This window comes from Apis mellifera, linkage group LG2 (assembly GCF_003254395.2).
Source record: "Apis mellifera strain DH4 linkage group LG2, Amel_HAv3.1, whole genome shotgun sequence".
In the NCBI taxonomy this organism is placed as follows: Eukaryota; Metazoa; Arthropoda; class Insecta; order Hymenoptera; family Apidae; genus Apis; species Apis mellifera.
Genome location: NC_037639.1, coordinates 2,072,116 through 2,095,909, shown reverse-complemented (window position 1 = coordinate 2,095,909; position 23,794 = coordinate 2,072,116). Strand labels below are relative to the sequence as shown.

Below are 23,794 nucleotides of genomic sequence, written 5' to 3'. Positions count from 1 at the left end.
TAAAATACAATTTTAAGAAAATATTTTTTTTTTCTCAGATTTATGAAAAAAAATTTTATTTTTTGTTTCTTCATTTTTCTTATATGTATTATGAAAGCATATATTATGAAAATTTTTTAATCTTTATTTTCTTTTTATGAAAATTATAAAAATATGGATGAATTTATAGTTGTTGTACTTATAAACATGACTTCAGATAATTGCATGAAGATAAAATCATCTATATAATATCACATATGAGTAAAATAATGATCGAAAATTTTGTGTACTTTCAAAACAATATATAAATATTTATATTTTTATTTATATATAACATGTAATTTAATTTTTAATCATTAATTGTTAAATCTCAAATATATATTTTATTATATATTTTTTTTATATACTTAATTTTTATTTTTTTTTTATAATTTTTTTTATTCTTATAATAATATTCTTTAATTAATATTCTAATTTTTATTCTTATAATATTATATAATTTTAACATATATATTATATATATATTATTATAATATATATTTTTAAAAAAAAATTAAATTAAATTAAATTTTAATTGAAATGTTTGTATTTAATTTATAGTTATTTTGTTATAATTAATTTTAGTTTAAAAAAATAATAAAAAATATTAGATTATTATAATAAAATTATTATATTATTTATTTATAATCATTGATTGCAAAAAAAGTTAAAATAGTTTGATAAATTTACTTCTTATGTTTCAAGACAAGATATGATAATAGAAATCTTTATTATAATTATATGCTTTGGATGAATAAAATTTTTAAGTAATTATAAAACTTTTCAACAGGATAATACTTTTGTTATTCTTTATAATTTTTCATATAACATATTTGCACAATTATTAATAATTATTGAAAAATTATTCAAAGAACATGAATTCTGATATGTAACTCATATATAACTGCTTGTAGTATTTGATGCAATATTTATTATTTTAAATTATTTTTTATGATATCAAATTTTTCTCGTCATTTTGCTTTAATTTAACATGGATTTTTATACATAGGTCATATTTATAAATATATGGTTTAAGATTTCAAATATACAAACTAATATTATAAATATTATAAATTTCAAATCAAAATTCAAAATGTTTATAACTTAATTTTAAACAATATCCAAATTACATTAATATTTGTAAAATTTCAGGTTATGACCAAATAAAACAAACTGTCAAAGTAATAATAGAAAAAAAATATGCAAACTTATCCTTTATCCTTTTCCTCGTATTTAATCATTTCGCAAGTATTAAGTTTGAATTTGGTTAGATTTTAATTTCAGTCCATCGTAAAATATAAAAAAAAAATATATAAAATTTTGATCTTTAATTCTTGTCATAGAATTCTTTAATTCTTTCACACTTGATAATATATATATGTCATATAGTAATTTATATAGTTATTAAATAATTAAATAAAAAATATATATTTTTTTTTTTGGTAAAACAAATTTTAAATTTGAATATTATATTTTTTTTACAAAAAAATATTTTTCTATTATAATTGATAAAAACAATTTTTTTTTTTAAAGAAATTAATTAATTAAAGAAATTTAGTTTTAAAAAGAAAAATAATTTAAATTTGATATCACTTGGTATTTTAACCAATCAAATTGATTGTAAAAATTCAACATAACATTATTTAACTCGCAAAAATTCCCCAAATTCACAAATTTGTATTCAAATAATTTTTGAACTATTTAATTAAGATAGCCATTTTTAGATTGCATAATTAATTATCAAAATCTATAAAAATACTAAAAAAAATTAAAAAATTTTAATATTTTTCTTTAAAATGTATCTAATAAAAGTATATGAAAAATGTTTATATTCTTATTTTAAATTTTTTTTTATTAATAAATATATACAATATATTATATATTAAGTATATAATATTTCAAATACTTTTCAATTAATAGGTTTATAATTAAGTATAGTTTATATTATTTTATGAATTAATTCTTTTGTATTTATTACAAATTTTAATTTTTATTAAAAATTTATTGTCAAAACAATTTTTTTTTAAATCAACTTTAACATATCAATTAATATTTATTAACATTTATTTTTTTTAATCATAATCATTAAATACCTTTTTAAAAATATATAAATTTGATAAATTTAAATATAATGAAATAATAGTTCTATAATAAAGAAAGACAGTATTAATAAGTGTAAATAAGTTTTAATTGCAATGTATAATCTGCAATGTACATTATCAATGGAGTAACGTAAGATCATATTTTTTGGCTATGAAATAGCGCTTGTAAAATACAATATGTCTACCTCTCAAAAGAAGAGTTTGTTAATTAATCATTTTTTGGATTCCTTGTATAAAATTATTAATTACATGGAAATTCCATTTTAATTTAGTGATTTTTGAATTATTTGACATGTAAAATGAGTTTTTCCGTGAAAAAAACAGGTGGTAGAATGTGGCATGAAGCGCGAAAGCAGGAAAAAAAAATTCGTGGAATGTTAGTAGATTATCGTCGTAGAGCTGAACGTCGACGAGATTATTATGAAAAAATTGTAAGAAATTAAATTGATTAATGATTTTTACATAAATTTTAATAAGTTGCTAATTAATATTAAATTTATTTATAATTAAATCTAAACTATTTTTTTTAATTTTTAACCTAAATTCATTTATTCATTACAGTTTCTTAAATTATTAATAATATATATATAAAATATAAATTAAGTAATTTCTAACTATCTTATTTTTTCTTTTACTATATATTATATATATACATCAATTAACTACAAATGCATATTTTTTTTATTCTCTTATGTATTCTCTTTTTATTTTTATATATTTTTATATTTTATTTTTATGTATTTTATATTTTATTTATATTTTTCATAGAAATCAGATCCTACACAATTTCTACAACTTCATGGAAGACCTTGCAAAATACATTTGGATCCAGCAATTGCTACAGCTGGTGATAGTCCTGCAAATATGTAAGTTAATATATAATTAATAATATTAAATATAATATATAGAATATTAATGTTTTTATGAGAAAGCTTAAGATTGATTTTAAAAATCAAAACAAATACAAAAGTTAATATATAAAGATATTAATTGCTTATTTATTTATTATTTATTAAATTATAAACTATTAATTATTTAAATTTGTTATAAAAAAAGAGATAACAATGGATTATGAGATAGAACTATTTTATTCTATCTCATTTTATTTAATGTAATTTTTTCTAATATTATCTTCAATTGTTCATAATTTATTAAATAAATCTCCATTGATATTTTTATGTATTAACTTTTATTTGTTTTTGCTTTTAGAATTAATTCCTCAAAAGTATTCATATATATATATATATGAACATTTATATATATTATTAAATCTATTATTTAAATATTAATCCTTCAATAATTTAAATATTGAAGTTAACTTTATTTTTTTTTTATTTTTTTAACATATAAATTCATTATTCATAAATTATACACAAAAGATATAGAACAATATTATAGAAAAAAATTATTGATTTAAAAGATATTTTAATTTTAATATTGCAGAATAATTATTAATATATTTATCTATTTTATTTTTTTAATAATATCTTTTTATTATCATTTCAAGTATGATTTTATTAAAAAATTTGTGAAATAAATTTTCATTTTATATTATTATTTTAGATATTTTTCAAATTTTTTTTAGAATAGTTTCAGAACAAAAATAAAAAATATTGTTAATCAAGAACATATTGAATATTTAAAATTCAAATTCATTATTTTTATATAATATTTACAAATTTTATATGAAATTACACATGAGAAATAATACTGTTAATAAAGACAATATAATAGTATATTATTTTATATTGTGTCATTTCAAAATGATTATAATTAATATATAAAAAAACAATATTTTTTATATTCATATATATTTAAAGAATCTTGTGATATTTAGATATAGAATTAGATATAAAATTTTGAAAATATATGTAGAATTCAAATAAACTGTAAACAAAAATCAATCATGAATATATTAATTTTAAAATAGATTCTATATATAATTTCATAAAAAATAAGATTTAGTTAATTTGCATAATATTTATTGCAGTTAAAATATTGAAAATTATAAATTATTTGAAAAATGTTTTATGTATTAAAAATAAATATTGAATAATATAATTGAATATAAATTATGTTAAAAAATGAAATATTATAATAATGAAATAATAATAAAATATAAATAAAATAACAAATTATTTTATATACAATTTTATATATATTATATATGTTATATTACTAGGATGCCATGGCAAGGGAATGAAGACAATCTTATTGATCGATTTGATGTTCGTGCTCATCTTGATTGGATACCAGAAGCACCAGATTCTATTGATGTAGATATTGCTCTTACTAGTGAAGACAGACATATCAATTATGAACGTTACCGAATTATTGTTCAAAATGAATTTTTAGGAGGTAGAAAATTGCATTTATTTAAAATTTACATTTTATTATTATTTTAAATTGTTTGATAAAAATCTTCAATATAGTAACGGAAGAAAAATTTTTACATCAAATACATTTGGAAGAACAATTTGGTTCATCAACAAAATTAGATGCTGCTAGAGATAAGAAAAAATCATGTAATAATGTAGCTATTGGATATAATTATGAAACAGAAGAACCAATATCTGAAACTGTAAAATCATTGGATATTGTTATATCTGATGAAAAAGCAGACGATGAAGATAGTGATATTGATTTAGGTAAGTTATACTTTATAATTGTTGTATGCAGTATAATACACTGTATAAACATAAATTTAATTTTTTTTTTTTAGATATTTGTGTAGATGTATCTCAAATAGAGCCATCACAAGCACATGAAATGAATTTAGTAGCTCAGAAATATGGACTTTTGGGCGCTGATTATTTTAGTTTCTTAACACAAGATTTTGAAGAAGCTGAAACATTAAGACAAGCACGTAAACAAGAAGAAGAAAAAGCTATGTATTCGGTAAAATATTTTATAATTTTGTGTTTTATAAAATACTTATAATTATATTATATTATATTATATTATATTAATATATATTATCACAATATAATTAATAATTTTGATGATCACATATTGATATATTATATATTAATTATGATGTATACAGAGTGGAATTTCTAACTTTATTATCTAAAATAGGAGTATAAATCTTGCTAGTTACAATAGCTTTTTTTTTCTTGTTCTTTTTGTTCTAATTGTTAGAATTAGATAGAGAAAAAATTCTCTCCATACTTACTTCACTTTTAATTACAAAACGAATCTTACTACTAAGATTATATTATAATAATAACTATAAGACTAGTTATTATAAATATACAATAAATATACAAATATAAAAATTTTGTTTGCAACAAATTATTAAGAGTATAGATATATTATTATCATCACATTTAGTTCATACGCAAAATATGTAATAGTGATTAGATTACTTATAATAAAATTGATCAACAGAAAAAAATTTAATTTTTGAAATCAAATAAGGAATCGGATGATTAATACATTGACTGCCGCGTTCGGGTGACAGCAAAAATTCTCATCGGATTGTGTTACCCATATTCGGGTAATGTTTATTTGATTACTTATGAAGAATCTTCGTAAGTATCTGGAATCTTTAGATATTTGGAAAGATATTCCATAGGATATATTAAAACTATTAAATTATTTATTATATATTATTTATTATTTATTATAAAAATAATAAAATAATTTACTAACAAAATTATTTTGAATATGAAATTTCAAAACATTCTATACAAAACTAAAGTTGATCTGGACAATTTGAATAAAAAGTTGTTTTAATTTTTTTTTTTAATCCCTTCATGCGTTTGATCGGTCCGTTTGTTGTCTTTTATCTGAATAACATAATTTGCACATTTCATATTTATACCAGAATTATTTTTCCGAACGGCGATATTATGTTGACTTCGTTGGAGGTTTTGACAAGATTTTGTTGTACTTTCAGATAATCCTAATAATTTTGCAGCTAATAATTCTTTAAATTCTCTAAAACTTCTAATTTTTATATTTTTTTTTGTTACAATTTTGTAAACTATTAAACTATTAAACCATTTACAACTGAAATCCTTAGAAGAAATTGAACATCAAGTTTTCGATACCTTTAATCTCTTTTCTAATTGTATTAGCATAAGAAACTATTATCAATACAATTATTATTATCGATATTTCTATTGCGAATGCGAACAGCAATGATGAAAAGAAATGAGACATCATTCTTGTAATCATCAGCGCAACTTGCATTAATAAAATATCGGTAGAAGTACTGGAGTACTATATTTGATACAATAGCGCGCGTGAATACGCGTGGCAGTCAACGTGTTAATCAGTTGTCTACAGAAAAAAAATTTGACATCTCTAATTTAAAATATTTCATTTCTTTTAGTTAGTATTAAAATATTTTCTAGATAAAAATTAAATGATTTAAAGGAAAACAATTGTAATTTTCTTGCAAATAGATATGTACATATAAAAGTCAATTTTATTTTTTAAATGGAATTATATATTAATATATTAATATTTGATATAGTACTTTATTCCTTAAAAAAGTATCAATTTATTTTCAACAAAAATTAATAATTAATAAATATTTTTATTAATTAATAAATTTTATGAGAGTTATATAAAAGCAGTATTTATCTATTTATATTTTTTTTTTAGTATTTTATATATTAAATTCTACAAAATTAAAATTAATGAGTATATGATATAATTTAATTAGTATATATAGTATATGATATCTAGATTACGGTTTTATTAATTCAAACTTAATAATGTTATAATGTTAAAATCACTTTAAATTCAGAAATATGAGATTAATAAACAGAAATAATAAAATAGATTATAATTTGAATTATTATAATTTGATACATAAAAATTAATTTGATTTTTAAATATTATTCATGTTTTTTTGTAATTATTAAATTATTATAATATATTCATTTAATCAATTATGATTTTCTGTAAGAATAAATATTATAGGTTTATTAAATAAACAAAAGTTTATATTTGCAAAAAAATAGAAAGTATAAATATAAAAATTTTTTTTTTCTGAAAAAAATATTTACTTTGTTTAATTTAAATAAAATAACTCACATTAAAATATTTTCATATTTTTGAAAATTATAATACTAATAATTATCGAATTTGATTTGATAATTATTATAAACTACAAAATTACAAAATTAAATATAAATAATATTATTTAAAAAAGATGATCTTATTTTTTATTTAAAAATTTTTTTTAAATTGTTCTAAATTTTCAAATAATTTTTAAATAACTATTTGAAAACTGATTAAATTCTACTTAAAAAAGATTTTTTTTTATATTATTATAATGATAATTATGCAGATATTCTCTATAAAGTGAATTAAAAAGATATATAACATAAAATTAAAAAAAATATTAAATACAAAAAAAAAATTAAAAGAAAAAAATTAAAATTGAAAACAAAAAAAAAATAATATTTTAATGTAATATTTAATATACAATAAAAATATTCATATAAGAATTTAAATTATTATTATATATTATATTATATTAATTTATATATTATTATTATTTATTTTATTATTTATATATTTTATTATTTATTATTATATATTATATTAATTATTATTTAAATAATAAAAAAAATAATTCAACATCATATTTAAAAAAAAAAATAGGCAACTTCTTTTATTTTCAAAATTTATTAAAAATTTTTTTAATATATATAAATATTTAATTTTTCTATCATTCAATTTTAAAATAAATCATATCAATATTTATAATTGAGAAAATAGTTTATAAAACTCATTTTATCCATTCTATATTTTATATATATATGTGATAATATATGTACTTATAATTATATAGTATATATATAATATATAATAATTTCAATTAAATATATATTTTCATATGATATTACATTTTATAGGGTAGAAGATCACGTAGAGAAAGACGAGCATTTAGAGAAAAGAAAATGATTGGTCGAGTTATGAGTCCACCTAGGTATATTTACTTTTATATAATAATAGTTTTATTATATTGAAAAAATATATTCATTTAATCAATTATTAATAAGTAAATAAATAATATATTCATATTTTAATTAAATGATTTTAATAATTAAAATATTTATAATAATTTGTTTTATCTTTATTAGTTATGCAGCAAGAGAAAGTCCTGAATATAATCCTTATAGAAAATCATCATCTAAATCTCGCTCGAGATCTATTTCACCTATAAATACTGGTCAAATAACTTATATTACTAGTTTTGGTGGTGAAGAAGAAACTTATGGAAGTTCGTCTCATGTTACTTCTTCTAATTCGAAAAAAGTTAATTATTCTCATCTTAGACATAGAAGATCAGACAGTCCAGCATTGAATGAACGAACAGTTAATAGAAAACTTTCGAAATCAAGATCTAGGAGTTGTTCTCGATCTATTAAATCTAAATCATATAGAAATCATGACAGAAAACGTAGTACATCGAGATCAAGGTAAGTTTATTAATATGCATATAATTACAAAATACAAAATATTAATATATTCACACTATCGGAAAATTACAAAAATATGAATTAAATTTTATTTGTTAAGTTATAAATTATTTAAATTTATATTGTACGAAGCAAGATAGAGCTAGAATGAGATTTTATTTCTATTATTTTATCTCCATCTCATTTCAAGTAACAATTTTTAATTACTTACAATTTAATTAAATTTCAATTAATATTATATAACTTTATTTTGTTTTTTATAATTTAAAAATTTTACGAATATATATTAATTTTCTATAAGTATTATGTAAATATATATATTATGGATATATTTATTAATTAATTAAAGCATTATTATACATTTACTAAACAATACACATGTAAAAAATATACATTAAATATATTTTCTAAAAAAAATTAAATAAAAAAAAAATTTTCATTACTTATATAAATATGAATATTAGCAAAAATGGTTATAATTTATTTGAAGGTTATGACATTTTACGATTTGAGAATTTATTTGTTTTTCAAATATTATAATCATAGGTGGAATTTTTGTGGAATTAAAAAAATATAAAAAATATTTTATATGCAATAAAATACTAATTATATTTTAAATATGATTTCAAATATTGTAAACAAAAAATCGGAAGCATTGTACAAGATATACTAGATATTTAGTTTATTAGATATTAGATAATATTTAGTTTTTGAAATTAATACTAGTGTGATGATGTAAAAAATTACTTTAAAAAATATAAATTTTAAATAAAAATAAAAATTATTTAATAAATTTTCTACTCAAGATAAAGTCTCCTTTTTTCATAAATTATTATTATTTAATAAATTTACAATATATATTTTATATAGAAAATTTATTAATTTTAAATATATATGATACAAATTTTATAAATTTGTTAAATTTGTTAAATTTTTAACAATTTTCATATAATAAAAATTTATTTGAAATATTAAATATTATAAAAACAAGATATAAATTATAAAAAATCATTGATAATTGATTTACAAAAATCTTTTTAAATAATAGTAATAACAGAATATAAAATTCTAAAAAAAAGAAATTCTAAAAAATTTGTAAAATATAGTGATCTTACATTTATGTAATTCATATTTTTATAAATAATGCAAATATTTCATTTTTTGTTATTTTTTTTAAAAACTTTAAAAAGTATATATTAATTAATAAATATAATTGCATAATATTTTAATTAACTAATTATATAATTTTAATTATTTTATTAAAATACACAATTATATTTATTAATTATTATATACTTTTAGTTTTTTTTTAGTTTTATTTAGTTATTTACAAATATTTTCTACTCTATATATATATTTTTAGGTATAAATATATTTATGTATATATAAAATTTGATCAAAAAAATTTTAAGTTCAAATTTTTATTTATTTAAAAAAAATATTTATTTATTGATATAATATTGTATTTGTATATAATATACATACATTAATATATTTTGAAATTCTCAAAATACTTCTAAAATATATTGATATAATCTTTATTAAGAAATTATCTCTTCATTCGTGGAACATTATTTTTTCATTTTTGAAAATAAAAAAGAATCGTAAATGGCTACATTCAACAAATACGAAAGCTGATCATTACAATGTTATTTTTTTTATAAATATTATTGTAATCATGAGACTGTATCATAAAAATGTGATTATATCATGAAAAGTGTGATTATAAAAGAAATAAAAAGCAAACTTGTCAAACAAAAGAATATGAAATAAAAAAATGCATTTCAAAAGTAGTTTAATAATTTTTTAATAATTTAATAATTTAAAATATTTGACATAAATATATTTGGGAACTAGTTTGAAAGAGACCATTTAATATCAACAAATAAATAATATTTTTGGAAATAAATAAAAATTGGGAACTTTTTAATCTCGAAAATATATTATATATAAATTTAATTTAGATCAAGAAGAACACGTTCAAGACATAGAAAAAATACAAGATCAAGAACAAGAAGTCGTTCAAAACGATCACGAACTCGAAGTGAATCCAGATCTCGATATAGAAGTTTTACTAGATCTCGCTCACGTACTATTTCAAGATCAAAGACGAGGTCTAGATCTCATTCACGTCCAAAAAGATCTAGAAGTTCATGTTCAAGCAGTATATCCAGATCGAGATCAAAATCAAGATCTAAGTCACATAACAGGAGTCATTCTAGAGATAGTTATCGTCGAAGACATTATTCTCCATCAAAGTCAGTATCTAAATCTCGATCCAGAACAAAATCTCAATCTAGATCTAGATCAAGATCAAGAAGTCAATCCAGATGCAAACGATCTCACAGTATCGAAAATAAAATGCCAGCACTGCCTAGGTATAATATATATATTTCACTAAATATGAATTCTTTATTATATTTATTTTTTTAATAATAATTTTAAATAATATTTTTTAGATATTATGGCCGACGTGGAAAATCATCAAGTTTAGAATTAGAATTATCAGATAATGAAGAAAAAATTGCTGCACCAACACCAAAACCAACGATTACTAATACCACGAGCATGTAAATTTAATATTATATTAATATTAATTATCATATATTATTTTATGATTTTAAAATCAATTTTAAATACTTTCTTAACTTTTATTCATATTTTAGGAACAAGCCAAAAGCAGGGTTAAGTACAAATTCTGGTGGCGGACACAAAGTCAGTAAGAACCATAACGCTTACTTAGTCACTTAAAGCACAGAGAATAAATGACAGTATATACTCTTTATATAATTATTCTCTCAATGAAGAACTTTTAACAAGTGCTACTTGTTTTCATTCTGTTGTATAATATATATGATATAATTATATTATTGATATTTTACATTTAAAAATTTATTTCAATTTTTTCTATTTAATGAGAACTAAATTCTAAAAAGAATTTAAATTTTGTAAATTTTAAAATATAATATAATTTTCATTTTACTTATGAATTTAATATTATTTTATATTTATAATTTCAATTAACCTTAAAGTAATAAATATTGAATAATTGTTATTATAACAATTTATAATTTTTATAAAATTTTTCTTTTATTATATTATCAGAATGAAAACATCAAATATTTTAGTAGTTTGATATATTTGTTTTGTAGACATAGTAATATGAAAAAATTCTGCAGTATAGGATATATTTAATAATTTTAATTTTATTTTATTATGTAATTGTATAATAATTTTTTTAAGATTTTAATATAAATTTTATTATATAATATGAAATCAATATTATAAAATATACAAACATATGTTAATAAGATATATGCATATAACACAAATATGTTTAAATATAAAATTTATATTAAAATTTTAAAAATATTTTATACTTTTAATCAAATTTTTATGATTGAAAACAGACTTTTAAGAGTTAAATTTTTCAGTCACTGAAAATTACACCTCAAGAACGACTTAAGAAAAAAATGCAAGCTTTATTAAATAGGCAATGTAAGTAAAATTCATCAGAATTTTTAAATAAATTTATATATTGATATAATATTAAAATTACATTTACATTTTATTTAAATTTTAGATAAAGCTGATAAAAAAGCAGAACAACTTAGAATTGAGAAAATGGAACAGCAAAGACAAGATAGAGAGGATGAAATTAGAGAAATGTCTTTGAAATTACGTAGAAAGTATGCTTATTTTATTAAATTATTCTTATTTTATATATTTTTTTCTTTTAGTTCTGTATTGTCATCATTATCTAATTATTTATAGACAAAGAGAAAGAAGACATCGTTATGAAGGTCATAGTTCTGATTCGCATTCCTCCATATCACGTACACCAAGTCCTGGCCGTAGTCCACGAATTATACGTCGAGAAAGAAAAGAAAGAGATATGAGGAATTTTGAAAATGATCGTGAACGAGAAAGAGACAGAGAACGAGATAAACGTGATGATCGTGAAAAGTTTAGAACTGAATCTCGTAGAAGATATAGAGATTCACCACTTCGTTCTTTGAGTCCAAGAAATAGCCGGTAAAATTGCAAATAATATTATAATATTTATTATAATAATAATATAATATTATTATTACATTATATTATAATAATATTAATACTATTATAATATTATATAATAATATTATTATTATATTTATTATATTTATTATTATATAAATTTAGAGAATTTCATAAAACTTTTCGTTATTATCTATTCTTTTAGAGGCCTAGTCGATTATTGACAAGAAAATATGCAGTTCTTCCATTTGGTGGATTTAAAATTTTATTAAAAACTTCCTGTATTGCATTCCTTCCATAAAATGCTCTAAGAAATGCGATAAAGAAAGATATAAAATTTTATGCTCATAATTTACAATTATTCTTCACTATTGATTAATATTGTTTAATCTTATGTCGTAAGAAAGTAAAGCCAGTTGTTTATTTACCTCTCATTATTATTATTATTCAATATAAACTTTTGTGTCTTATAACTATATGTGATCGTCTAATTCTAAATAAGATTAAGTAGTAATGTAAATAAAATTATATTTCAATGAATAGTATTTTTATTTACGCATTTAATTTTGTTTTTATTTTCAAAAAAAAATATTTACAATTTGTTGAATGTATCATTTATTATAATTAATTTATAAAACATTTCATTAAAATATTTTATAATATTTCTCATATAAAATTAATTGTTTTCAATTTTAAAAAACATAATTGTAATACATATTTCTTTTTATTATAAATAAATAAATAAATTATTTTTCTATAAGTATAATAAATTCATTATTAATGCTAAAATTGTGTGTGTGTGTGTGCGTGTGTGTGTGTGTGCGCGCGCGCGCGCGTGTGTGTGTGTGTAATTGCTATAATAATGTAATTTAAAATTTAGAAATTGTAAGTTATTAACAAGAAAAAATTATTCTCTATTTTATTTTAAATAAATTTAATATTTTCATATGATATGTTTTTATAAAAGTTATTAGTTATAGTTTTATAAAAATTATTCTCTATTTTATTTTAAATAAATTTAATATTTTCATATGATATGTTTTTATAAAGATTAATATAAAAAAGATTTATATAAAACTGTTTTTCCTAAAATCCGAATTTTTAAGTTATTTTAATATATATTATATATTATTTATATTATTTAATAGTAATTACTAAAAAATTTTATACTATTTTATATACAGAAAAATAATAAAATTATAAGTTTTATTAGAATTATTTGATAATGATTACTTAAATTGTATATATTTCTTTTTTTTTTCTTAATATAAACTTATAAAGAACAAATTAAATACTTATTATTATAAAATAATAAAAATATAATAGAACAGTTAAAGAAGAACTTAAAATAAATAATTTAAATCTTTATATTTTAACAATAGTATATCATTTTAAATTGTTCTTTTATTAATTTGAATATTGAAATTTATTTGAGTATGCCCTTGTTTTATACTATATCTCAAAACTGTTGGTAACTAATATGGCGGAATAGATAGATGTTGATTCCTCAAGATCCGGATTTCTTGGATTCAAATATTTCTACATAATAGTTTTTAAGAAGAAACAAATTAACTGTTGCTCATTTATATAATTATTAATACGTGTTGTAATTATCATTGAGGTTACGTGTGTTGTACTTAATTGTACTAAGTATTATTAATAATAAGTGCGTATATTACTTATTAGAGCAGTCTACTTGGCAAACAACTGTAACTTCGATTTTTAACTTGAATGTATTATAAGTGTCATTTACAAAATCAAGAAATATATAATATAAATTTTTAAATTATTTTGATTTTAAATAAAGATAATACGACTTACGTAATGAGAGTGTTAATATCAATAATATATATTCCATCGAAGGGTTAAGAGGTGCGTTTATTTTTTATTTAAAATTTAATATAATAAAGAATAGTTATAATTGTATTAAATATATGATTAAAAAAAATTAAATATATTTAATAATTTAAGTTTTATAATATGTTAATTCATTTCAATATATTTGTAATATGAATATTTTATCAAAAAGTGTGCTTTTTACTACTTACATATATTTTAAACATAAAAATTAAAATAATAAGATGACAAATTTTGAATCAATTTAATATTATCCTAATTTTATCATAAATTAAAAATATTTTAAAAATATTTATTGTGTAAATTTATTTTGATGTGAAAGATATGAAATGTCAAATTTCATTGATTTCATAAATTTTATTGAATTAACATTCAATAGTTAAGTTAATCTTTCAGAAACATGTGTGATTTACCAAAAAAAATGAAAGATTCAAGTGTTAAGAACAATGTGCAAAATGAATCAATGGATCAGTTTTGTCCAAAACAAAGTGCTGATAAAAAAGAACCTATATTAAAGAGTACAAATGAAGATGTTCAACGTGCAATTGAAGGTTTAAAGGATATACCAGATGAGGAACTTCAAGAATTTCTTGACGATGAAGATTTTATGGAAGGTTTAGATGTTGTTGATGCTTGGGAAGGTGATGAAGAAAAAGGTCGTGATGTTGAATTTAAGACTAGCCATATCAAAGATCAAGAACAAAAACGTCCTTCTAGGTAGTTTTAATAATAGAATTCATATTGTTGTAGAATTTATTATATTGTAGAAATGAATTTGTTATATAATATTACATAATAAAAATATGAACTATTATAAAATATTATAATAACATTTCATGTAGTATCAATTTATAATTTATTTGTATATATTATAATTTTAACAATTAATATTGTATTATATAATTAATGTCTTTTATATTTTATAATTTAAATTTTTTTCTTTATATAATTAATAATGTATAAAAAAGAATGATTATAAGCCTACTTATAGGGAAAGATATCGGCGTGATTATAAAGGATCTTATAATCGTGAAAGACCAAAGAGAGATGAAAAAAAACACGAAGAAATTCGTCGTGATCCTTCTAAAAGCACAAAAGATATAGAAAGGGATAAAATACGTACAAAAAGAGATATTGAAAGCAAACTTTTAGCTGAAAAGGAAAAAGCTATTAAACATTTATTAGATTCTGACAATGTTGTACCTCCAGGTACAGAAACAGAAGCCATTCAAAGCATTACAGAAATGCATATTCGTAGAAGCCGAGAACGACGTAGAAGTTTAGAACGTCAAAGAGGAAGTTCATTACGACGTAGAACTCCAGATAGAATTAGGATAAATTCTCCTCGGCGAAAATCTCCATTATTATTAAGTCCAGAACGTTGTAGAAGTACTCTCAAAATGAGTAATGAAAGACATCGAAGTCCATTGAGATTTAGTCCTGATAAAAGAAGAAGTCCAAGATTTAATTGTACTCGTAGAAGTCCTTTTGGATTTAGTCCAGAACGCCGAAGAAGTCCAATTAGACGACTTAGTTGGGAACGAAAAACAAGTACAGATAGAAGATGGAGTGCCGAACGACACAGGAGACGTATAAATATACATGAACGGTGAGAAGATAATATTTTTAAACATGTAATTGTTTAAAATTTATTATCGAAATAAAAATATTTCTTATATAAATTTTCTTTGTAAAAAAAATTTATATAAAATTTAAATTTGATTGAGAAATTTTCATATTTTTATTAAATTGTAATATTAAAAAGTTATTAACTTTCTAAGTTAATAAAAAATTTTAATATAAACTTTAAATTGTCAAGCCGAAGAAGTCGATCTCGTGATCGACAACGAAGTCGCAGTATGGAACGTCTTAGAAGAAAGATCAGTCGCTCACCAATTAGTAGACGATACAGTCCACGTCGTCGAAGTCGAACTCGAAGTAGATCGTTAGAACGCCGAAGAAAGCGATCCCCTTTTATTAATGAACTTACAAGACAATTAAGAAATGAAGCTATAATGACATCACATATGAATACTGGATATGCACATCCTTCATCTATGGATGGCATATCACCTTTAATAAATAATGTATATCAACAAGAAACAGAACCTAGATCATCAATGTCAATGCCATCTTATATACATCAAACTGTATTGGCACCATCAATATCATCAAGTATAACAAATAGTGGACCGCCGGCATTTATAAATTATGAAAATTCATCTCAACCAATAAATTTTGATTCAGTTTCGTTACATCCGTTACCTCAAACTGAATATGTTTCTGGTCCAGTAATGTATAATCAACCAAATACTAGTTCAATTCAACCAACACATCGATCAGCACTTCTTCCAGCACCAATTTCTTCACCACAACATGAATCAACGGCATCTACAGTAGAACATGTACAAACATATAATTCATCTCATGGCATTCCTTCTACTTGTCAATCTCCAATTCAAACTTTTGAATTTTCAAATAAATCTAAGGATGCAATCTCTCAAAACTATAGAGAACGTAGATTTACAGATTCTTATAATGGATATCATAATGCTTCACAAGAAGAACGATTAAAGACACCTGAACCACCAGTCATCTCAGATACAAAAGTAATTTTATTATATATTATAATAAAACATTTTTTTTATATAGCCATTTTATTCTGTATTATTAAAACTACAAATATTTTGAAATTAATAAGCAATAATATTTTTATATACCTTTTCATATAGTGTGCAGTTTAGTTTTTGAATATTATATAAAAACATTAATATTTGTCTTATGAATTAATTTTACAGCAATTTGAAAAAACGAGTTTATCCAGTCTATTGGAAGCATCTGTTTCTGCGAAAGGTACAAAGATATTTTTATCTAATTACTATTTGAAATTATATATATTATATTCATTATATGTTTAAATGTATAGTTTATATTTCATTTTTTATACTTTTTAGATTCAACTAGTCTACCTGTCTTATATCCAGGTAAAAATATTTTAATTACTTTACTAATTTAAATTTTTTGCTTTTTTTCATTTTTATCTTTAAATAAAATAACATCATTACAAACAAAATTTTATTTTCAAGTAATAGAAACATTAATGCATTAATTTTGCATAATTCTATTTCTGTTTCATAATAGGATTTAAACCAGAAATATTAAAACACTGTGAACATGCTCTGCGCGAACTTCCTGTGGAAGATCTTCGTTTAAAAATGAAAGGACGATTTTTTTATGATCCAAAGAAAGAAAATATACGAAGTGATCAAAATATATATTCATCAAATTCTTTACTTTTGCAAAAAACTAAAAATAAAATATATTGGGAAGAAGAAGAAAGTCAACATTTAACTTCTATAAAACAGAATATACAAATGCATCAAAAAATTTGTCAAACTGATGAAATAGAGACAAATACGAAATTTGTTCAAGCGAGTGTTACTATGGTAGATTTTGAAGTACAAGTATATCCTCAAGATTTACAATATGCTATTAAAGAAGAAAAAAGACCTATTATGGATCGTCTAGATTGGAATGTGCGTGAAATGTTTGATTATACACCTAAATTTCGAGAAGCTGATGATTTGAGATGGAGTTTAAGTAATTCTTCTCAAAAAAGGACTTGGAATAGAACAATATCTCCTTCTAGAAGGATTGATGATCGTGAACATCGTATAGATTCTGTATCTTCTTTAGATCATGGTTCAAGAAATATGAAATTAGGATCTCCAATAAGAAACCGAGATAATTTCTCCAGTCATAAAGGATCTTTACAAGATCATTATGGTCATGAAAAATATTCGCCTAATTATAGACATTCTTTAGAAGAACGTGATGAATTTCATGAAAATAGAAGTGATCATAGTCGTGGTGAAAGTCCAATGATATTAGAAGATTCTGCAGAAGAATTAGAATTGGAACACACATTCCAAAAAGGAAATGATTGGCACGGAAGAGGAAAATTAACAAGAGGTAGATCAAGTCCATTAATAAAACATGTGTACAGAAGAAAGCATTCAGGAGGAAGATCTTATCGTGGGCGTGGAAATTTTCGTGGAAAATTCTAAAATTAATTGTGTAAAGCACAAATCTTAAATGTAGAATTATGTAATCAAATATATCAATATTTCAAAAAAATTGTAATCTATTCTTGCAAAAATTTGAAATGAATTTATGACTTTTTTAAAATATTAAAATTTTGCATTATGTATTAAATTTAAAAAATATATTAAAATTTAAAAAATTATTATTATTAAATAATTTATGCTAAATATTTTAAATACAAATTAAACATTATATAATATAATATTATATAATAAATTAAATGTATATTCATATAAACATTCATTGCACAAATATTATATTTGTGAAATTGTATATTATAAAATTTATAATGTTTGCAAATAATGTTTACAAATAATGTTTTTAAATAAACAAACCATCTGACAATATGAACAGTGTAAAAAAAATCATTGTTTATTAGTAACATTAAATTAAAATCGAAAGCAAAATATATATGTTACAAATTTTACATATTATATTAACTTATTTTATAAATATTAGTCATTTTCATATATGTAATTAAACTTGTTTCATTAAGATATTAATATTAATTATATTAAAAATCATAATAGAAATAAAATAATATACATAAAGTTTTTTAATTATGATAAAATTATTATAAATATTATGCAAAAAAAAAGTATTTTTGAAAATATGAAATGTAATATTTTTAAATAACTTATTTTCATTTTTGTATATATACTTATATATATATTAAATCTTTCAACTTTTCTCAAAATAAAATAGTTTATTTTCTGTAAAAAAAAAAGTAAATGATTTTGTTATTTAAGATTTTGTGCATATGTGTATAAAAAAAATTAGTAATAAAAACTGGTAGTAAAATATATCATTTTTTATTAAATTATATTTTTTTAAATAAGATCAATTATAAACACATCATAAAAAATATCATAAAAAATCATAAAAAATATTTTAAGATTACAAAATTTTTTTAAAATATTTCAATTGAATATATTTACGTTATTACTTTAAATAATAATTTATTATATATAAAAAAAATATACTTTTTAAAGGAAAGGAATGAAATAATATAAATTTTATTTATATATATTTATTATATTTTCTTATATTTTAATTATAATAACAATATATTGTATATATACAAATACATCAGTATCTGCTCATTAGAAAAATTGTGAATAAGTATGAAATAATCAATATGTCCTAGTAACCTGTAAAATACGCCTAAAATCACTAACTTTAAATACAAATAATTTTTGAACCAGTCAATTCCTAAATTTAAAATTAACATTTTTAGATTCTATCAAAAAATATTAAATAGTACAAAAAAATTAATTTTTTTCAAAATAATCAAATGTAATTATTTATAATACATTATTTCACTGCTAAATTATTTATATAATTTATCATAATAATATACATTGCTAAAAACAAACATCTTATGAAAATACAAAATTATTACTAATTATTATTAGCAATTTCTAGTAAATTGATTAATGATAGATTTTTTTAATATCGAATAAAAACATTTGCTAAATTTACTTATCATGATAACTTACTTATCAAACAACATTATCAGAATGAAAAAACGAAAGAATTGAAAGAAAAAATAATATAATTAATGAAGTTTCGATGGCATGATTCTATAGCATATTGTAAACAAATAGGAATATGTTATGTAAATATAAAATAAAAATGAAAATAATCTCTTAATGTCATTCCTTCAAGAGGGAATTCTATGTAACGCTATTAAGTATTTAAAATTAGTTAAGAAATTGTGTATTATTTTTCGTAACGCAAATCGTATATAAATATATATGTAATATATGTAATATAAATAATATTACAAAAATTGTAATAAAATCAAAAATTGATTAATAATTTTTAGACTGTAATATGATACAATCATCTTATTGAATTAAAAAAATAAAAGATAAAACCTCAAATATAAATATAAAATATTAGCTACCGATATTTACTAGTTTTTGATATAATAATAAAAATTTTTAGTGATTATCTAAAAAAAAAGTTTTCTCGTTGATTTAAATATAGGAAAAAAATTCTGAACTTTTTTACTATGCATATAATTGCTGTTCCATTTTAGTTTTCGAAATATTTGTAAAAAAAATATTATTATTTTTTTAATAGAATTTAATAGAATTGTTCTTTATATATCTGTATATATGCGATTACTATTTCTATAAGCACATCACAGATGTCCATAATATATAATTGATTGAAAAGCTTATAGATCATAATAGTTTTACAAAATATTATAAAATATTTTAAATTCAATCTATACTGAATTTAGATATTTCATAAATCTGAAAGAAATCATTAAATAATATCTAAAACTAATGAATTAATTAAAACATTTTTTTTTTTAGTCATTATACTGATGATTATTATCTTGCTAATGATTATTATCTTATTAATTATATTATATTCAAGTTCGATATAGATAATGATATTTCAAGTCTATCAAAATTCATGAAGAGTAAATTTTTTATTAATTCACACATTATGTATTTTAATGTTGCAATGTATTTACATTACAGATGATAAATTATAACATATTTACACAAATATTATATAGAAGAGAAATTCTACATAATATTAACAATTTTTTTTGTAAGTATCTCGAAAACTAAAACCAAACAGCAATTATAAAAAAAAATATAGAAAAAAATTGTTCAGAATAACGATTTCTATAAAATTATATATATATATATAAACGTCATCAAAATTGGCGAAGAAGTCTTTTTTCTAAATAATTGCCATATATTGCGATAACTAACGTTCAGTCAATTATATACAATAATATTATATACAATAGTATCAATTAAATTCACATTTATTATTAGTATTTATAGCAAATTTGACGATCAATATTATACTTATTAGAATTTATCATAATTATTAAATTATTAAAGGCCAAGAATTTGTTTTTAATTATGTTTAATATCTTAAGAATAAGATTGTAGATGAATAGTAATAGTATTAGTAATAGTAATTTACATATATTTGGATCAATATCATTATTATATCATTGATATTTGACAATTATCATTGTAACAAAGACTATTATATTATTAATAACATCTGAATGAATAGCGTTCGATATATTTAAAAATGTCTGTATACACAACTTTCAATGTATAATAATATAAATAGTAATGGAAGTTTTTCTTCAATATTTTAGAAACTAATAATAATTAATATTTTAGAAACTAATAAATAAAGCTATAATTTTAAGAAATTATTTCTTCAAATTTTAATAATCGCTTTTTGAAACTACAATCAAGATTTATAATTAATATATGTAATAAATAATATAATTAGAAATATAATTTTTTATAATAAAAAATTTTCTTAAAACAGCAAATGCAAAAATATTAATTATATTATTAATGTTGCAAAATTTTTTTTCACTTAAAATTATATTGCATAATTTATATATATTATTTTTTTATAATTATATATTATTTTTTTTTCATATTTATCATCATGTATTTAATAATTAATAATTAAATAATAATTTGATAATTATTAAATTAAAAGTTTACACAATATAAAAATCATATTTATTAATAAAAAGAAAATTAAATAAATACTCCAGATTTATTTAAATTTAACTTTGATTCAATAATATATTAAAAGTAATATAATTAAAAAAATAAATATTATAAGATACAAAACATCTTTACAAATATAAATTTCAAAATTACACATTTTTGGTCCAAAATTAGGTATTTAATATGTGCATGTAATATACAGATGTAATATTAACATTTATTAAATTGTTGTATATGTATTAATGTTTGTTTTATTATTTCAACTAACTTATCTCTAGCAAAACATGCAAATTCTTGAAAAATATGATCATCACAATTTTTATTATTTAAAGTTAAAATAATTTTTAAAGGATTTTTCTTTTTAAATATACATATAAAATCTAAATTTATTCTATTTGTCCCTTTTTCCTTATTGAAATTTTCTATTACTTGCTCTGATATAAAAGCTTCCTTTTGAAGACAACTTAAACTAGGATCTAAAATAATATTGTTAATTCGTCTATTGCGCCATACACAATGAGATCCAGTACAATGAAATATAATATTTTGCAGTTCTTCTATATGAATATCTGATAATATATCAATCTTTTGCTGTTTTGTTCCTGTTTCAACTGGAAATATTTCAAGTTGTAATTTAAAAACTTTTTCAAAAGTATCTTTCACTATATTAAAAACATTAGAATACCAATCTTTTCTGGAAAATTTTTTTTTTTCTATATCTATACATGTTTTTATATTATTTGTTTTACATTGAAATTGATTTGCAGAAATAGTAATATTAAATTTAAGATTACTTTTTTTTTTTATAACTGTAGTAAATAAAGTTTTTATTAGATTTCTATAATCATTTTTACTAGTCATTGCACAAATTTCTGCACCAATTGCACAATATTTTACAAGAGAATTTAATGTAGAAAACTTTGTATTTGCTGTAACATTATGACTTAATTCTATAGGATCTTGTACACACATTGGTTTATTAACAATGAATTTAAGATTATCATCTTCTTTTATATATGTTTTATATCTGTTCATACATAATGGTAAATTTTCTATTTCTTTAAACTCTGATTCTGTATGTATCATTCCATCTATTGGACATATTACTTGTGATTTATATTCAAAAGTTGCATAAAAGAAAAAAAAACCATGAAGAAGTTGTGGAACACTATTCTTATTTGTAATTGGTGGTAATACTGTATTTTCATCAAAATTAGCTTGCCAACCATTTATAATTTGTGGTTGACATGTATTTTGAAGCACCATCAAAGGTGGAATAATATTAACAGATGGTTGTTGTAAATAAAAGATAATTAATAAAACTAAAGCATAATTGGATATTTTTTGTCCATTTGATATTTTAAAATGTCGTGCCCAATATTTGATAATCATCATTAATGGTTTTAATCTGTTATCAAGAGACAAACAATATTTTATCAAATAACTTTTATATATACCTAAAATATTTTTAAATGAAATATCACAAGAAACATTTGTTCTATTATAATAAAATTTTATAATAGGAGTTTTCGCTTTTGGAATTCCTATTATGTTTGAAAAAACATCGTTCATTCTGTACATAATTTTTTTCACACTTTTAAAAATCTTGTTCATAGTCCATGAATCTGTTGATGTATTTTTACTTTCATTTATTGGTTCACCTTGAATAAAAATAATATATAATATTATTATAAAATAAAATAAAATTAAATAAATAGTATATATATATATTATATTC

General features: G+C 19.5%; 3 protein-coding genes across 13 annotated transcripts in view; 2 read left to right on the top strand and 1 right to left on the bottom strand.

Moving 5' to 3' along the window:
* Positions 1-2,256: 2,256 nt before the first annotated feature.
* Positions 2,257-13,125, top strand: LOC725528 (CLK4-associating serine/arginine rich protein). 2 transcript variants are annotated; one of them, XM_001121363.5, is made up of 14 exons: positions 2,259-2,551; positions 2,889-2,986; positions 4,303-4,478; positions 4,553-4,768; positions 4,843-5,018; positions 7,997-8,070; positions 8,225-8,563; positions 10,528-10,941; positions 11,023-11,133; positions 11,230-11,278; positions 11,998-12,061; positions 12,147-12,252; positions 12,338-12,598; positions 12,786-13,125. In XM_001121363.5, exons 1-14 carry the CDS (start codon positions 2,420-2,422, stop codon positions 12,802-12,804), a joined length of 2,235 nt encoding a protein of 744 aa, XP_001121363.2. In that variant the 5' UTR covers positions 2,259-2,419; the 3' UTR covers positions 12,805-13,125. The 2 variants fall into 2 exon arrangements, 1 of the variants encoding a protein (XP_001121363.2); XR_412387.3 differs by lacking the exon at positions 12,786-13,125 and having other exon boundaries at positions 2,257-2,551; positions 11,230-11,282; positions 12,338-12,492.
* A 915-nt stretch (positions 13,126-14,040) lies between these two features.
* LOC100576829 (serine/arginine repetitive matrix protein 2) lies at positions 14,041-18,580 on the top strand. 2 transcript variants are annotated; one of them, XM_003251837.4, is made up of 7 exons: positions 14,041-14,452; positions 14,834-15,154; positions 15,429-16,046; positions 16,257-17,046; positions 17,236-17,290; positions 17,392-17,421; positions 17,579-18,580. In XM_003251837.4, the coding sequence occupies exons 2-7, from the start codon at positions 14,838-14,840 to the stop codon at positions 18,502-18,504; spliced, it is 2,736 nt and encodes a 911-aa protein (XP_003251885.1). In that variant the 5' UTR covers positions 14,041-14,452; positions 14,834-14,837; the 3' UTR covers positions 18,505-18,580. The 2 variants fall into 2 exon arrangements, with proteins under 2 accessions (XP_003251885.1, XP_006572185.1); XM_006572122.3 differs by lacking the exon at positions 14,041-14,452 and having other exon boundaries at positions 14,748-15,154.
* Positions 18,581-22,212: 3,632 nt separating this feature from the next.
* Positions 22,213-23,794, bottom strand: part of LOC100576862 (speckle targeted PIP5K1A-regulated poly(A) polymerase) — a 40,233-nt gene continuing 38,651 nt past the window's right edge. For all 9 annotated transcript variants that reach the window (XM_026438957.1, XM_026438958.1, XM_026438955.1 and 6 more), the window contains one exon: positions 22,213-23,717. In XM_026438957.1, coding sequence (XP_026294742.1) covers positions 22,267-23,717 — 1,451 coding nt within the window. In that variant the 3' untranslated portion in view covers positions 22,213-22,266. The remainder of the gene's footprint in view (positions 23,718-23,794) is intronic.

Excerpts from the sequence above, each read along its gene's own strand:
- LOC100576829 (XM_003251837.4), top strand. The coding sequence starts at position 14,838 with ATGTGTGATTTACCAAAAAAAATGAAAGATTCAAGTGTTAAGAACAAT. Across the intron at positions 16,047-16,256 it reads CGTATAAATATACATGAACG|CCGAAGAAGTCGATCTCGTG; the intron begins GTGAGAAGATAA and ends TAAATTGTCAAG. Across the intron at positions 17,047-17,235 it reads CAGTCATCTCAGATACAAAA|CAATTTGAAAAAACGAGTTT; the intron begins GTAATTTTATTA and ends TTAATTTTACAG.
- LOC725528 (XM_001121363.5), top strand. The coding sequence starts at position 2,420 with ATGAGTTTTTCCGTGAAAAAAACAGGTGGTAGAATGTGGCATGAAGCG. Across the intron at positions 11,134-11,229 it reads ATTACTAATACCACGAGCAT|GAACAAGCCAAAAGCAGGGT; the intron begins GTAAATTTAATA and ends TTCATATTTTAG. Across the intron at positions 12,253-12,337 it reads TCTTTGAAATTACGTAGAAA|ACAAAGAGAAAGAAGACATC; the intron begins GTATGCTTATTT and ends AATTATTTATAG.